General features: G+C 42.3%; 1 protein-coding gene across 1 annotated transcript; it reads left to right on the forward strand.

Annotated features, from left to right (window-relative positions):
- The first annotated feature begins 2,749 nt into the window (after positions 1-2,749).
- On the forward strand, positions 2,750-16,888 carry npffr2a (neuropeptide FF receptor 2a). Its single transcript, XM_041042859.1, has 4 exons — positions 2,750-2,829; positions 8,335-8,669; positions 13,887-13,986; positions 16,036-16,888. The coding sequence occupies exons 2-4, from the start codon at positions 8,342-8,344 to the stop codon at positions 16,886-16,888; spliced, it is 1,281 nt and encodes a 426-aa protein (XP_040898793.1). The 5' UTR covers positions 2,750-2,829; positions 8,335-8,341.
- The last annotated feature ends 306 nt before the right edge of the window (positions 16,889-17,194 follow it).

The following is a 17,194-nucleotide window of genomic DNA, read 5'->3' on the forward strand; positions in this document are numbered from 1 at the left end:
TGTATACACAGATGTGAGTGTTTCTAGGTTATTGTTTACTTCTTGTATGCTTGTTTTTCATTTATAACGTTTATTTTAACCGCTCTTTCCTGATTTGCAGATGCTACTAGTGACTAGTGGGCTGTCAAAAGTTTTTAATCTGGATACGATAAGGATAAGGATAAGGATAAGGTAGGATAAGGTAGACAGATAGGTGTTTTATTTATTATTTTTTCTAAATGAATATCGGAAATTAAAAAATTATTAGATTCAGCATCTCATCATTCAATGTAACAGCTTGGTGCGTCAGTTTGAGTGTAAAGAGGAAAAACAAGCACTCCAGAGTTGTGAAGGTAGCAGGGAAGGTGAGTGGCAATTCACCAAAGCAACTTTTCAATTACATGTTCAGCCTTTGTGTGTGCAGAACTGTCAAATACACTGCAGACACCTCACACCCACTACACTCGGAGTTAGAGCTGCTCCCGTCTGAGCCCCGTTTCAGGGCCCAAAAGGCCAGTGAGAACATATACAGGAGCTCTTTTATTCTGACGTGACACTGACCCTCGCAGCCAAAGCTCCTTGGTCAGAACAAAGATAAGTGCTGGCAGGGATGGACAAGAATATTAAAGCCCGATGCTCTCAGAATAAGACATAGCTGAGAGAACACAAAGGAGCAAAAACACAGTAAATATATGCGGTGGAGTTAGATCACACAGAGAGGGTTTTGATAAGGGATTACATTTGAACTGACCGTTTGACCAAATGAATAAATTTACACTTGGAAACAAGCCAGTAACTGGTTTTATAATCCCACAGTCCTCTATATAAACTTTCACATATTGTACATGCTGACGTCCACTCACTGACGTCCTCTCACATCTACTTTCACTGCCAGCGACTCCTTCAGGCCACATGTGAAAATCAAACACAGCGCTGTCAGCCTACATTTTCTTTGGGTTTTCTCCACTAAATTGGTCAAATACCAACAAACCTGAGGAGGTTGGTTTTTCTCCTCCATCGAGAACGACTGTGTTTCTGTCTCTTTTTGAAGTCTTTTCCTTGCATCTATCACAGGAAGACGGTGTAGAGCTTCTGTTCTTGATCCTTTTCAGTTTCTTCCTAATGCTACCTGCAATGAGCAGATTTGCTCCTAGCTCGCCGCTGGCAAACTGAGAACTGGTGCAGCTGAGGTACTAACCAGCCTCTCATCTGTTGCACAATCCGCCAGTTCAAAGCTGCCGTCCAACTTTCAAGGGCTTGGACCTGTGTGCTCAGGCGTGGCTTCTCATGCTAAATGAAATTAAAAGATAGAGATACCCCACAGAAAGGGAAACGTGGCAGCTCAAACTGTCCTTAAAGAGCCTGGACCCAAGTGGGTTGACTAAAAAGAGAAGTCAGTTGATTCTAATATGAATCAGCCATCAGCCATTCTCCTCTGTTGCAGGTTTAATTTACACAAAGTTACTTATTTCTTTTACTAATATTAGCCTAAGCTAACTTAACCAAAGTTTTACTTGCTAAAACCTGACCCTGTCTGTCGGCTGGTCGACCACAGTCAGCCCAGGCTGAAATATCTCAGCTACTACTGGATGGATTTCCATGCAAGAAAACAAAACACCGACAGTGTGATGACAGGAAAGGACCAAAACCGAGGGAATAATAAGCAATAACGGCTGTGTGGACAAAGTTAGATTTAACAAGCGGACGTCTTAGTGAGACAGCAGAGAGTGAGTTTGCTAAAGCAGCAAAAGCTGACTTCACAGTGAGGTGTCTCTCAGCAAAGTACTGTGAATGCAACCAGCTGCAGCCTGTGGCTATTCATCATCAGCATTCTGTATATTTACACCCTTCAAACTTCCCAACTCCAAAGCAGCGTGCGGTGGCGTTTAATGTGCAGCAAACATGACGACAGCTGCGGCAGCTATGAAAGCTTTGTGCAGAACCAGACTCAGTGGCATTTCCGCTCATTAATTAATGCCTCTGTGACATTAGACCAATACCAGTTTTTCACTTTAAACTTAACTGATTAAAGCCATCAAAATAGCTAGTGAAAAGAAAGTCATCTATAGAAAGTTAATGCGCCTTGTATAATCTGTTTGGTGGTTGATTGTCAGCAGCCCAGTACTAGGACCAATGATTTCATTTTGGTTTAATTTAATTGCTAATTTTGAAACTACTTTAATTGCTCATTTAATTAATGTGTTGAATTGGCAGCTTGGGGCTTCCAGAGGTTTGAGGTAAACACAGACTCTCACACGGTTCAATTAGGATTTTTTCAGACAGAACTGAGGGAACAGTCCTCAGCAGCGTGTGTTCTTGCAGTAGACGTTTATTTGTGATGGTTTACACTTGGTAAATAAACGTGTAGTAGCAGCAGCGCGCGCGGCGCCGCCTCAGATTCGTCTGTGACCTGAACTCTCACTATCACATCGTACATTTTAACAGCCAGCTCTTGACATTTCAGAGACAGCAGCTGGAAGAGATCGGGGGGGATATCACTCAACCATTAGCCTGCTCATCCAGCTCTCATCCCACCCCCTCCACTCCCGACGTCACGCATCAAATACGGACGGATGCGGCTGTAAATCTCCCACTTGCGCTCTGAGCGGCTCGCTGAGCGCGTCCTGTGCCACATGAAGCGCCTCCCAACGACGCACATGAAACCGGACTGATCCTGGACTCAGCGGGAGACCGAGCTTCTTCACACTTTTTTTTTTTCCATGCCGGTTTCTCTTTTGCCCCCTCTGATCTACGTATGCCTTATTCAGAGGACAGTGGACATTTTTTTTTTAACTTTTCTTTTCCCCACAGCACCCAGTCCGTCGCCTGCTTGATTTGAAATAAACCAAGGTAAGACAAGTTCAGCGTTACTGACTGCCGAAAATCTGCGCTGCCAGGCACCGCGGGTACGGCTGCAGGTGGATAAATCATCTGTGAAATTAATATTTAAAAACTCATTTTCTCTTTTGATTGAGTTCTTACAGTTGGGATTGCTGCAGTTAAAAGTCATTAAGTGCTCATAACGGGCTGTCAGGGCGCAGAGCTTTTAGGTCAGTGACCAGAAGCTTCGGTGCGTGTCCGTCCTCCTCTCCAAACTGCTGTCTGTCCAGCCAGCTCTCTCCGCTTTGGTGCACCGATCACCATTTGGACACAGGAACCTCTTTGTCCAGGAGTGGTCAGCCATGCGTGTTTTTGAGCACAGTCAGCTCCTCAAGTCTCCATCTAGTTCAAACTTGCGTACTTTGACGCACAAAGTTGGCGGCAGGGGAGATCAATCAAAAAAAAAAAAAAAAAAAAAAAAAAAAAAAAAAAAAACTGCGCCGGGCGCAGTTCGTTTTCCATCGGGCGCATCCAGCAGCGGCCCAGCGCGCAATGTTGGCGCAAAACGAACGCGCATGTTCTGATCCACCGGGATAGGGTGCTGTTGAGTGAATGAAATAAATGTGTTTGCGTGTGTTCCCCATCGTGCAGCTGAGGGGAAATCAGGCGCGTAGCTACAGTTTCCGTTACTCTTAGAGGGGCTGGGGGGCTGAACCCGGCTGACGGGAGTCTCCTGATGAACAGGAGCGCAGGTTAAAAAACACAACGCAAAAATACTGAAATTATCATCTTCTTGTGGCTTTTAACAAAACATATGTCAGCCTGGAATGAGACTTTGCTATACATGCCATGCAGACAGCCTCCAAACACCCACTGGCTTCCCATGACCATTTCCATTAAGCCATGCAGGCTGTTAAGCTGGAACATGGGAAATGTTTCAGACTGAGGACAAGCCTGCTCAGCATAGCAGCTGTTTGTTCTGTAATTACAGTGGTTATGTTCTTATGTTCAAATCATCTATGCAGAGGAATCAAAGCGGGATGGTCGACAAATTCTGATTTCACTGGTGTTTTCCTTTTTTCCTTCATTTCTATGTCTATTTTTATTTTATTATTAATTTCTTGTGGGCTCACGCAAGTTTCACTTTGACGTGACGCTGCTTTGTACTTCATTTTCCAGTACTCAAAGAATGCCATTGTATACTACTGAGTGGATAGCTGCCATGAAGTGTCAGGATGAATTGTAAAGCCTCACTCTGTGCGAGCTGATGTGATTTTCTGATCGGTGTAAACAAGAAGAATTTCGATGATGATTAAATATTTAAGTACTTTTTGAAGCAAAAATGTTCAAATGTGAATATTTGCTGGTGTGAAGGATCATTCAGGTTATTAAGTGTCTTTGGGGGACAGTAAAAATGATTTATGGGATAAAGGGACTGTGACAACACAAGCTCACCTCAAACATGCTTTGTCATGTGGACAGCCCTGTTGTAGGTCCTACAGCCTATTAATAACAGTGCGACTATTATTGTGTGATAAGATCAGGGAGACATGAGATGAGAAACGTATAGATGACAGAGGGAGATCCTCTGCTGCTCTGCTCTGTTCTCTTGTTTTGATAGTAAGAATTAGTCAACGTGAGTCAGAGGGGAAGCCTGTCAGGCCTGCAGTCCTGCTCAGGGTGAACTTATTTACTGGTCACAGGGTGTGATGATTGGTTAATGAGGTTAAACTGACATGGTGGGTAAGGTTTAAATGAGGTTGTGATGAGTTTAAGCCCCTGCAGACTTTGTTCTGCACAGGTGAATGTTCGCGTTTCATGGTGGCATTTGTAATATTTAGCTGAACATGTCGTCTGTGGACCAATGGACTGTTTGCATTTTAAGATATGGTACGGATCGTACCATAATGAGGCAGCAGGGTTCAAAGTATTTGGTATTTGATTTCACTCAAGGTCTAAAGCTTTCATTTTGAGCATGAACAAGGCCGCCCCCTCTCCCAGGAGTGTTGATCCTCTCAGGGTGGAAAAAAAAGGCTCCTCAACCACACATGCATGAATATTGGACACAAATGATTTCCATTAAAAAACCCAGAAAGACTGAAGCTAATTGCACTTTCAGGGGCTGGCACAGAGACCGACATTCTGGGAACGCAAGAATACCACACTACAATGATTCCTCCCTTGTCCAACAACTGTAATAAAAATTCACCAGGCACAGGCTGTGGGTGAAAGAGGAACTTCCATCGTATCGGCAGAGGACTGTGGAAGGAAGTCACTGAGTCTTTTGGATGACAAATGGATAAAGAGGAAGAAGCCATTTCTCGTCTTTAACGGTTATGATTTATACAGTCAATGCACAGATTTTGACATCGTAATTGGGCAGGCTGTGGTCCATTATGTCTCTGCAGTCAAACAGAAGTACAGCTGTCTTAGACTAAAATGAATAGAATATCAATGCATGGCCTCAACAAGACCGTGCTTTGCCGAGCTCCTAAACACCAAAATCAGCAGTCTGGTGCAGTGCACTGCACCTCTCTGTGAGAACATGTAAACTGGTGAGTATGTGTCAAACATCACAGCTGCTAAAAATCATAAAAAACAGAGCTCATGCATTCATAAACACACGGCAACTACTAACTAAACTACAGCAGCTTTGACCTTTAAAAACAAACACACAAATGAAGCAAATCTTTCTTTAAACCGATGTATGGACAGATGGAGTATTAACTCATAACATTTTGATACTACATCAGAAAGATGTCATGTGAAACCATATGTCACCAAGGTTCAACGCCGAATCTGACATAACAGATGTAGACAGTGACCCTAAAGAGTGAGGGTACAAAATCATCTGGGGCTGAATCCCACAACTTCTTACTCATCACACTCTAAAAACAAAAAAATTGATATAAATATATGATCTAGAGGAATATTGTGGCCCTACCATATCCTTATGGGATGCATGAGTCCCACAAATCACATTTTAGGTTGGCTCTTCCATTTTCAGTCTGAGATGACTGATGCATAAGCTTGTTCTTTCTGGCAAAAGTTGCCTGTCTCTGTAGGAAACTGGCCAAGTTTCTGCATGAAATTGCTTTCAGAGCATTAGTCTACTTTAGGCCTTTTATGCAGAAGAAAGTCAAAAAGCATTTCGCAAATCGGTGGTGACACTGTTCACCGTGGATACTAAAAACATCTCTCTGTCAGGGTCCTTGCTTGTGCAGATTTCAGTCTAAGGCATTCCAGATTTTATATCATGTCCTTTTTGTGGATTTTATCTTGCTGCCTGCTGCCCTTTCATGCTGAGTTGTCAGGCTGCGAGAAAGCAAGGAGAAGCTGAATAACAGGAAAACGCAAGTGGACTCGTGTCCACTTGATGCAACAAGCATGTTTGGAGTTTCAGAGAAAAAGACAGCGATTGAAATCTCAGAAAGCGTACCGTTTCATCCATAATTAGGTCTGACTTCACCTGAATCCTTCTAAAAACAGCTTCAGTTATTACACACAGCCTCAGATACACAATATCCCGCACAGACCATCAGAACACATCCACGTTTCCATAAATAAGTCATTAAAACTGCCGAGTTGAGCAAACATTAAAGAGCTTTCAAAGTCTATACTTCCTCAGTTCCTTCAATTAGCCACCCATGCCCTCTATTTGCCCATTCATGTTTCATTCTCATTTGTTTTTTTAGATTCATTTTCAGCTCATTCACACAGAGAAAGCAGCAGTGAGCCCACAGAGCGATTTTACCAGCTGTGAGGATTATCACTGTAAGTGATGTGGCGCCAAACTCCAGGCATTTCCAATGGCATCAGTCACAAAGGCAGGACTGTTAAATGGTCGGGAAAGGTGACAGAGGTAACAAAGGAAACACCTTCAAGTACAAACATCAGCAAATCCCAGAATGCAGAGCTTCTTCATGCAAATATGTTTGGGGTTTTTTTCACCTAAATTTTGGCATCGTCCTCAAGCAATGCCACATAATATTCAGTCATGATTACATGAGTTACATGTATAATCATACATAATGAGCAGGATTCGTAATCACAGCAGCTACACTTATGCAAATCTGTCATGGGCAGATACTGTCACAGCTGTTTATTTGCTGTTGACATGAAGGGAAAATCCCCTTTAAAACACTTGGACTCCAGACAATACTGTGAATAAGCACAGTGCACAGCATTCTCAGATTCCTGATTCAGACTATATGTATATGTTGACTATTTAAATCTCTGAAATGAATTTTAGACAAGTAGAGTTTGTAATGGAGGTTTTGCTGGATTTTTTTTCTACACTTCTTGCTGGTAGCTGAAACAATTAATTGCTTCTTAGGCAACTGTTTTAACGATCATTTAAATCATTTTGCACCATTAAACGCCAGGTTTTGGCAGAAAACCATCAGCAGCAATGATTTCCATCTAAACTCATCATTTTGCATCAATGTTCAATAATGAAACAGCAGAAAATCAATGGTTCCTCCATGGACCAAAAGGCATCACAGCCCTCTTCTTGTTTGAGGATCGGGTCCTGACTTCTGCATAGTTCTTTCTCTCAAGGGGGGGGAAAAAAAAAAAAAAACCCAACCTCACTCTGCCGTTGTTATTGCTCTCTCTTCACCTGCACGTACACAGCGAGGAAAGCTTCTGCTCTGAGGGTTGTTGAAAGTCATTTGAGGAAATTCAGAAAATCACTAACTTACACAGAAGTAGATGAGGGAGGCTGAGGGTTAGTGGGTGCGCCAATAATACTTCATCATGAGACACTACAAAAGTCGTGATATGCGCAGAACATCAGACTGATGGCTGAATGGAGAGAGCTTTTTTTTTTGTCTCAATCAGTGGTTTCTTCTGAGCTTCATCATTATAGTATGAAGGTTGAAACCTTTTTCATGTTTCTCTTCACTGATGTGAGTTCACCCTGCCACTTTTTATAGACAGTTAACTTTCCGCCCTCAGTTCTGTCACTCCTCCCTCTCGCGTAAAGGCAGCTGCTGTAGTCTGACAGGCTGATTTGCTTGAAATGTCTTTCTCCTCTTCCTCCACATTAATTAAGCTCACGTCATATTGTCAGGGATCTTACTGGGCGCTTTGGCTGGATCACTTAATTTCTGGCATTAAGTTTTTGACTATAAAACATGTTCAGAGCTGAGGTTGTGTCTTATCTACATATAAGACCTGATGAACTCAACCTATCATGATGAATTATACACACTATGGATCCAAATGACAGAGACAGACATGTCCGAACATACTACAATCAGGGGTACGTGTATGCAGACATGTTCCACACATGCACTCTAGAAAATATGACAGCGACCTCCTGACAGCAGGAAGAAGAAGAGCTTCTTTGTTGTGTTTGGTCAAACAACATGAAAAAGTTAAAACCAATGAAAAGAAAACAGCCTGTGCACCTTGTTAACCTACACAGAGTCCATCAAACACGCACCCAAAGCATCCAGTGAAGTTACTTTCCCTTTCATTCAAACTGCGCTGGACAGTAACTGATTCATCTGCTCGTGTTTCGTTTTCCAGGTTTAAAATGAACGAAGAACTCGCGACCAACTTGACTCAGCTCTACGACAACTGGACTTTTTACAACTCCTCCGTGGAGTACGTCATACCCAGGAACAACATCACCTATGTGGGATTTTACCAGCACCAGCCGTCCACAGCAGCCATCTTCATCGTGTCCTACCTGCTGATCTTCCTCGTGTGCATGGTGGGGAATGGAGTGGTGTGCTTCATTGTGCTGAGGAGCAAAAACATGCGGACTGTCACCAACCTGTTCATTCTAAACCTTGCTGTCAGCGACCTCCTGGTTGGGATTTTCTGCATGCCCACAACACTTCTAGACAACATAATTACAGGTAATTACGAGCTTTTATTGTGTTGTTTGATTGCAACTGTGACGTGTGTCACTGCTACAGATTTTTAAGTGGCCAAGCTGGTTGTGTTGTCATAAGGATCATGATGGTCAGTTCAACACTTATCTCAACAACAACTGGATGAACTGCCATGAGATTTGATGAAGATATCCCTGATAAATATATGACGGGGGGGGACTGACATGAAATTTGTTACAGACTTTAATGGTCTCCAGAGGATAAACACCAATGACTTTGGTGATCTCCTGACTCCTGACCTAACACCTGTCAAGCCTCAGTTACACATTGTGCTCGATGCTAAAAGTCTGCTAATGAGACATAATGTGCTATTTTCAAATATCTCTAATTACCAGATTTTCGGTTGCAAACATCAGCAGTGAATATGGTGCCACCCTCAGGCCTGTCTTTACATTTCTGTCCCACTGGTGAAAAATCTATTTTTCGTCTAAGCAGTAATTTTGTTGTTTGGTGCGTAATGAAGCATCACAGCCTCACAGGGCTGCTAGCTTTGATAATCCTTTGATTAACCCTGATCCCTAATCCCTAATCACTGATATTATTTCATGACACTGCTGGGCTGCCTTTGTTTTTCAGTTTAGACTGGCAGGACTATGGACCACCAAAGGTGTAAGCGGAGGCCGTCCCAGGCAAAGCATCCTGACATAATCTATTGTTTAGTGAACAGCCTGTGGTGGTCAAAAACAAAGGCGGCTCAGAGGCTGAAACTGTGATTTATCATGGAGGCCAAAGTCTTCCCGGCATGCATGAATGAGACCAGGGCTTTTTACATGTTGCGCTGATTTGACTTGACAGTTGGCTCTCGATGACACAAATCTCACATGAGTGATTCTTAAGGCGAGTGATAGTGACTGAGAGTTCAGACTCTTCATGTAGTTTGTCTACAGTAGCTGATGTGCTTTCTGAAGGGATGACTTAATCTTTTCTGCTTTAAAACAAAAACCAATGAAAACTACTTAACATTTCAGGATGATCCAAGGCTTCCTCTCTCAGCTGAGAGAGTAACAAAGGCCATCAAATTTTTTCAAAGGATGATAAACCTGAATGAAAATGTATCCCACCTATTCTCAGGCTTTTTGAAATTACTTTGATTTGGATCTAACCCTGTGTCATTTTGAAAATAATAACAAAATAAAGCCTGCATGCACGTCTCTTGTTAATCGTAAGAATGACAAAAGACTTTGCTGTGATTGCAGTGAATGTCGATCAAGTAAATTGCCTTATTCACATCCAGAGATTATTTTAGTTTGGGGACTGTCATTAAATAGGTAATTAACCACCAATTATCCACCTATTGCCTCTTCACAAGAGCAGATATTAAGCATCCAAAACATAATCAGACATTATTGTTTAAATCAGGCACATGTCAGACCCTGACATGGAGTTTGGGGAAATCCAGCTGGTAGAGTGCTTTGTATGATTAAATCCCTGCTGCAATGACATGACTCGGAATTAAATCCTCAAATATGACGGACAGCTTGCAGCTACCAGAAGTAAATAAGAATGAAAGCCCCACCCACCACCCCCTCAACTCGCTACGCTTAAAAGCTGTGGCACTACAAAACAAAAAAAGAGTAAATCAAAATGCCAACAACAAGAACACTTTACTACACAGGCATCAGAATACCTGATGCACACACGCACGCAGGCACGCGCGCGCACGCACGCACGCACGCACGCACGCACGCACGCACGCACGCACGCACGCACACACACACACACAGTTCAGTGAAACACAGGGTTAGGAGCAGACTGGGATAGAAAATAGACTTGACTTTTACAGGAAGACAGATGCTCCCCATGCTTTTCACAACATGTTTCATGCATTTGGCGTTTTACACTTAGACTTGACTTTTCCCACATTTTTCAGTGCTGCAGTCTGAATGTGAAATGGAGCAAATTACAACTTCTGACACTGTGTGATATCAATAATAAAGTCCAAAGGTTCTCAAGTGATGAAGTAATTAACTTATGTTGAGTAGTTTGTACTAGGAACTATTCAGCTCATAGCCTTGATCGTCTACTGAATGAAAATGCATTCAAATAACTCTGAATGGTGTTGAGATGTGGCCAATTCAAATGATGGTCAAGACTCAAATCAAAACACAGCATGCGTCTATTTAAGGTCCCACAGGTCCCACAGCCTGTCAGGGCAGAAACTATCAACAGAAATCAGAAAGGCAGAGACCTGGAGAGGAGTTCTGTGCAGTGCATTACAGCACTGAAGGCTTCAGCAGGAGGAAACTGAAAATACTGTTTGTTTAGGGCTGATCTGATTCGAGAGTTTAAATGCTGATCTGATTATATTTGAGTGGACGCTACATGCTGATCAGTCAGAACTGGGCTCATCTATGCTGTTTTATTTATTTATTTATTCCAAAGTTCAGTAAAACTGATTAAAAAAAAAAAAAAAAAATCATAAATTTTGAAGTCAACATTACCGTGGCTGCCAGACAATAAGGGGCCAAATTCAGTCCAAGACCAGCGGACATCCTTTAAACTGAAATGTTTATTTCCATGTCGCCAAATATTTCCTGCAGTTCGGCCTGCTTTGCTACGCTGCACTTTTCCTCTTGCAAAATAAAGAAAATGCAGTGAAAGTGCAATAAAAGAGGAAATCAAACAGGCATCAGATAGAAAGAAAAATCTAAGCACTTCTATTGTAACAACCCTCCCCACTCAAATGTGTATTTCCAAGTTATTGTTTCTTCACGTACACGTTTGGCCTTAACTCTGCAGAGTGATGGATGTGTCGAGGGCTAGAAGGTTGTTTTCAGATTCATCCACTGAAGGGGAAAAGTTTCTCTGTGCTCACCTTAAACCTTTAAAGATGGGTATGTGAGAGATGTTTTTCAGGACATCGCAGCTGGTTTGAAGGCTTGTCATTGTCCATTATGCTGAAACCACAAGTGTGATGTGAAAATTACATCTCAGGTGCACACGCACTGAGAATGAAAACATTTTGTGTCCAGCAGTTAAACTTTTAAAACAAAAAAAATATATTCTTCAAACAGATGAGCCTTTAAGAATTTTGAACTAGCCATCTTCTTCTAGTTTTCTTTTTTGGTGAGAAAAAATGTTATTCAAAGAAGAGTAATTTTATGTTAAAATTGTGTCTTGAAAAGACACAAATTGCTGTTTACAGCAGTGTGTTGTAGTGTAATTTGTTTGTCATTTTGTCCACCCACGTCTGTTGTGTGGCCTGGTAGAGAGGCAGAAGCTACAGGAGGGGGGAGGGAGAACACCATTGTCATTCCAGTTGACTGACATTCATCTGGAAGTACTCCCGTTTTTCTTACAGCTAACCATCTGACCAAGCTGAGAAACGAGAGAAAAAAGCATGTTCCTCAGGGAGGAGACGAAGAAGCACAGACATACTACAGCGGCCTTTGACTGCAAAGGGATATCCTGCTAGAAGCACAACAGTCAGAGTAGCACTTGTCAAATCTGTGCAGAGCGGGAGAAACAGGAGGTCAAGTCGAGTCAGGCTGCAGTTTGCAAAAAGGCACATGAAAGACTCTGAGAGCAGGAGACAAAAGAAACTGAACTCACTCAGCTGTAACGCAAAGCGCTGTGTCAATCATAAACTGGACTGAGCTCATCGGGGATGACAGCCTCACGCTGTGCAATGCCTTTCAGTGGCGGCGTGCGGGACACTCAGAGAGCCAATGACATTTGAGCGGGCGATGAACCACACCATCAAGACAGTGATGCTGAGTGTTCAAGCTGAATGCTGGACACCAGTAAGAAATGCTTTTTCACAATAAGCTTTCTAGACTTCGGTGCCATGAAAAAAGTGATTTAATAGTTTTAAATATCCACCTGACATGTTTATCAGGGATGTGATGTGTGTGTGTGTGTGTGTCCCTCTGACTCTGTGTGTGTGTTTGTGGTTTATGCTCACGGAAACCAAAGACGAGAGATCAGCTACACACAGCATCACGTGTGGCTTTCTGTCACTGTCCTCACTGATACGAGCCTCTTGTTTGACCTCTGCGTTCTCTGTTAAAACTGGACAACCATCATTCTGCAACTGTATCCCACAGAAACCTTTCATCTAACGCACCACGGGGATGTTTGCTGTGCATAATGATTTTCAATGGCGACTGCCCCCCTGCAATTTGTGACTCAGATGAAAGAACCATCACAAAGAGGAGATGAAAGCTACTACAAACACATGTATAGTAATCCATAAACGGGTACTGGGTAAAATCATGAAATGCCAATAAGCACTTCAAAATTAGACAAATCCATCTGAGGGAAAATCAGGGATTATTTCTCTGCATTCTTCTCGGTCATATATAATGTGAGCGGACATGATTTGAAAGGTCAGCATAGTTTGAATAATCTGAACCTAAATGCCATTCCACCACAAGCCTCAGCACTTTGTCTTATTGGAAACAGGAGCTTAAGCCGGCACACAGCAGCGTTCAGCAGTGATCACAGTGCAGACGAACTTAGACAGACTGATCGTCAACTTCAACTCAAAACATGCAGCTACTTCCTTATTGTATGTTCAGTCTGGTGTAACAGCAGTGAAACCAAACCACTTGCATAATTTTTTTTTGTATTACTGCCATGGTATAAAATGTGGATCATTTTAATGTTCATGAAACTTGTACTGTGCTTTTATAAAGCTGTGGGACTCTAAGAGTAAGAAAATAAAAGAAGATATTACAATTTTCAGCCCCTGTTATGGGTCAGGCTTCAAAAATGCAAGACGCTACAATATCCCATAATGCAACTCTGTAATATTAATAGAGAACATCAGAAAGCTTTTCATCCCCAGTCAGCCTTTAGTATAAAAGTGAATGACAATCAAGCTTAAGTCCAGGTTACAGAAGCCAGGGGTTATATACATGGCAGCCTGCAGTCTGTGATAATTTTCAGTCAGCCACAATAAGACACCTACACTGTCAGCACCTCTGCTGTGAGGCACCAGCAGCCCAGATTAAGTTCTGCTAAAGAAGGGATTCCTCCCACTTATATGATACGAGCTCATGACAAAACCCCTCAGCTGCCCCAGTACACTGATTTATATGTGGACGTGACTCTCTGCAGCAGTCTGAATTCATACATGTACACTTCAGATATTAAACATGTAAGTACAGTGATAATGCTGTCTCTTTGAACTTGATGCCTCCAGGGTAAATCAGCTGAATGCATCTTTCCTGTCAACAGGATGGCCTTTTGGAAGCCTGGTCTGCAAAATGAGTGGCATGGTTCAAGGGATCTCCGTGTCAGCGTCTGTCTTCACCCTGGTCGCTATTGCTGTTGACAGGTACAGCAGCTCTATTTTTACCATTACTACTTTATAAAATAAAGGTTAGGTTATATTAATAGGATGAAGAGTATAATAAACATTTACTGCAAAAGTAAGTAACCTGTTCCTTGGCCTTTGCTCTAATTTTCCACAGAATTTAATTCAACAAATCAGTCCGCTCTTGATCTGAGCAGGATGGCACAGCTTTCTCATCTTTATCTGGTTTAACTGTTCACTTCTGTAGAAACATGCTGATTCGCCTCGGTGTTATTCACTGAGATGACAACAGTCATCTTGCTTTGCTCCTACATAAATCACCGGAGGAGGCTACAGCATCTCACAGCGGGGAAATAGTATGTTGCCAACATTAAGAGCCCGGCAAACGGACACATGCCGCGGAGTTAGAGGACATTATGAAGGGCAAGAGGGTGGCAACAGCTCTCCAAGCTGTAAAACTGACAGAGCTGGTATTTTAACATCGCCCTGTCCCCAGACACTAGACGTGCAGTGACGTCACTCTGTCACTATTTGAAAATGACTGGAGGGTGTCTGAGCCTGTGGAAAGGACAGATGGAGTTTGAAATGCTTTGACATCCAAAAGTCAAAGTCACCTTACACATCTACCAACGACATGATTAGAATCAGCTTTAAATGTGTAAGGAGATAAACAGTTCTCTTGTGTAACCCCCTCCCTTCAGGCAGTGTACTCCTGCACAGACCATTGACACCCACTAGTCATTCAGGAAGCGATCATGTGGATCTGGAAGCGTGTTAATGCCTGTGCTGTCAAACTAAAAATACGTCTCCTGCCTAACGCAAGAGTTTCTTCTGTCGTCTGAGCTGTAATGACCTCCACTTATCCCCTGCAAAGTTTCTGCTAATTTATAATACACTACTACTTAACATACTACGTGCACTGTATGTTGAGCAGTATGTTATAAACAAAGCTTATGTTTACATTCAGTGTTACTCTCAAACGTCTTGTGTGCATCCTTCAAGCCTAACAAGGACACTGAATCCATTTCCCGCCTCTTAAAATATTTGCAAAGCAGATTTTGTAAATATTTCAAATTCTGAAATTATTTACATCCACGTTAACTTGCTAATAGTTCTCTGCCTTGCTTTGCCGGTGACAACTGTAGATCAACAACAAAAAATATTTTTGCAGCTTTTCTACTCTACTACACACATTTGCCAATTAAACTTACTAGTTACTTTTGCAGATTTTCAATACAAAACCAATACATAATCTCATAAATGCAAACAATAAAACACTTAGTTAGCTGAGTGTTTTTACACTTGAAAAGGACCTGAATATTTCCTCCACCACTGCTACATGCCGACTGGCCAATGTGGTAATCCCACGTTTTCAACACTGCACAGAGACGCAAATTAAGAAAGGTGGGTCTGACTTCAACAGAAAGGCCAAAGGATGGTGACACGTCAGCCTCCCCGAGAGCAAAGTCACAGCTACGAGAGGTGGAGAGGTCACCCCACACTCTGACTTGATTGTGGCTGCCATCCTCAGACACTGCTGCTGGTTGGGCTGTCACAGATGACATGGGGATGTTGCTATCCATGTAGATGGAAATATACAGTGTGACATTTAGGCAAAGGAGAGAGAGCGTGGCTATAAAAGCTGACTCATAAACATCAACATACACAACACACCTGTAAATGTATATTAATTTGAAGGAAAAAAAAATATATATATACATATATATGTAATTTTTTTTCCCCAAAGTGAGAAAGCTGTGCTGTTCAAAGAAAAATCAGTCAGAGCCTCAAAAATCTCAGTTCCATGAGCTATTCATGACCATTTGTCAAAAACAACATGATGTGTTTTCGTGGTCTTTGTGGCTAAAAGCACAAAGACAACCTCTGTGAGCAGCTTGGTGTGGACATTATAGACAGAAGAATAGAAGAATAGAATAGCCTTGATTATGAATTACATTAACTAATTTATATAATGCAGTGCCATTTAAAGTAAATATTCTTTACTGTCATTCAGCATCTCCCTGAATCAGTTTTATTATTATTATTGTTGTTATTTGTATCTTTTTACAGATTCAGGTGCATTGTCTACCCATTCAAGCAAAAGCTGACCATATCCACTGCCACCTTGATAATAGTCATTATCTGGGTTCTGGCCATATCCATTATGTGTCCCTCTGGGGTGATGCTACAAGTGACCAAGGAGCAAAGCATTCGTGTGTTATTGGGCTATGACAACAAAACCAGCCCATTTTATTGGTGCAGAGAGAACTGGCCGAACCAGGAGATGAGGAAGATTTACACCACTGTCCTGTTTGCAAATATCTACCTGGCCCCTCTCTCCCTCATCGTGATCATGTACGCTCGGATTGGCATCACGCTTTTCAAAACAGCAGTTCCAACAGGAGGAAAGCCGGGCCACGACAACCGCCACACTGTGTCCAAGAAAAAGCAAAGGGTGATTAAAATGCTTCTAATAGTTGCTTTGCTTTTCATCCTTTCCTGGCTGCCTCTGTGGACCCTCATGATGTTGAGCGACTATGCCAGCCTGACTGAGCAACAGTACAGAATCATCAACATTTACATTTACCCCTTTGCCCACTGGCTAGCCTTCTTCAACAGCAGCGTCAACCCCATCATCTACGGTTTCTTCAATGAGAATTTCCGAAGTGGATTTCAAGCTGTGTTCAAGATCAGCCTGTGCACGGCGGATGGACAGCGGAGGAAAACCTACTCGCACAGGCTGCAGGGAAACTCTGTGCTCCCAGCCAATAATGCACAAACCTCTCTGGAGCCTATTTCTCTCAACAGCCTGGATAAAAACACTTCCAGGCGACTCAACCATGTAACTGAACAGGACCTGGTCATGGAGGATCTGGAGAAGGCATCTTGCAGTAGTGGGGGTGTGACTGCAGTGTCGATTTGAGGAGACACATAGAGACATTCTTCAAGGTGATAAGCAAAGGTGTTAATGTTTCAAGAAAACTGCCCTTACCATTCAGTCTCAAGTCCTCCACTGAGCGTAAGTAAACCGCACAACTCACCTGAACAGGTTTTAGAAGCTTTCGTTCACATGTAATTTGTCCAAGGAAATTTTAATACTGTCAAGAAAAACAGGCAAGAAAAAAAACTGCAAAAAAAAAGATATATAAAGCAGTAAATTATCTTTTGGACTGTCCTGGACTACTTTAAAACAATCAATGCAGCAAGGAACTTCACAGTGTTTCCTCCT

The sequence above is a fragment of the Toxotes jaculatrix genome, chromosome 7 (genome assembly GCF_017976425.1).
Source record: "Toxotes jaculatrix isolate fToxJac2 chromosome 7, fToxJac2.pri, whole genome shotgun sequence".
Classification (NCBI taxonomy): domain Eukaryota; kingdom Metazoa; phylum Chordata; class Actinopteri; family Toxotidae; genus Toxotes; species Toxotes jaculatrix.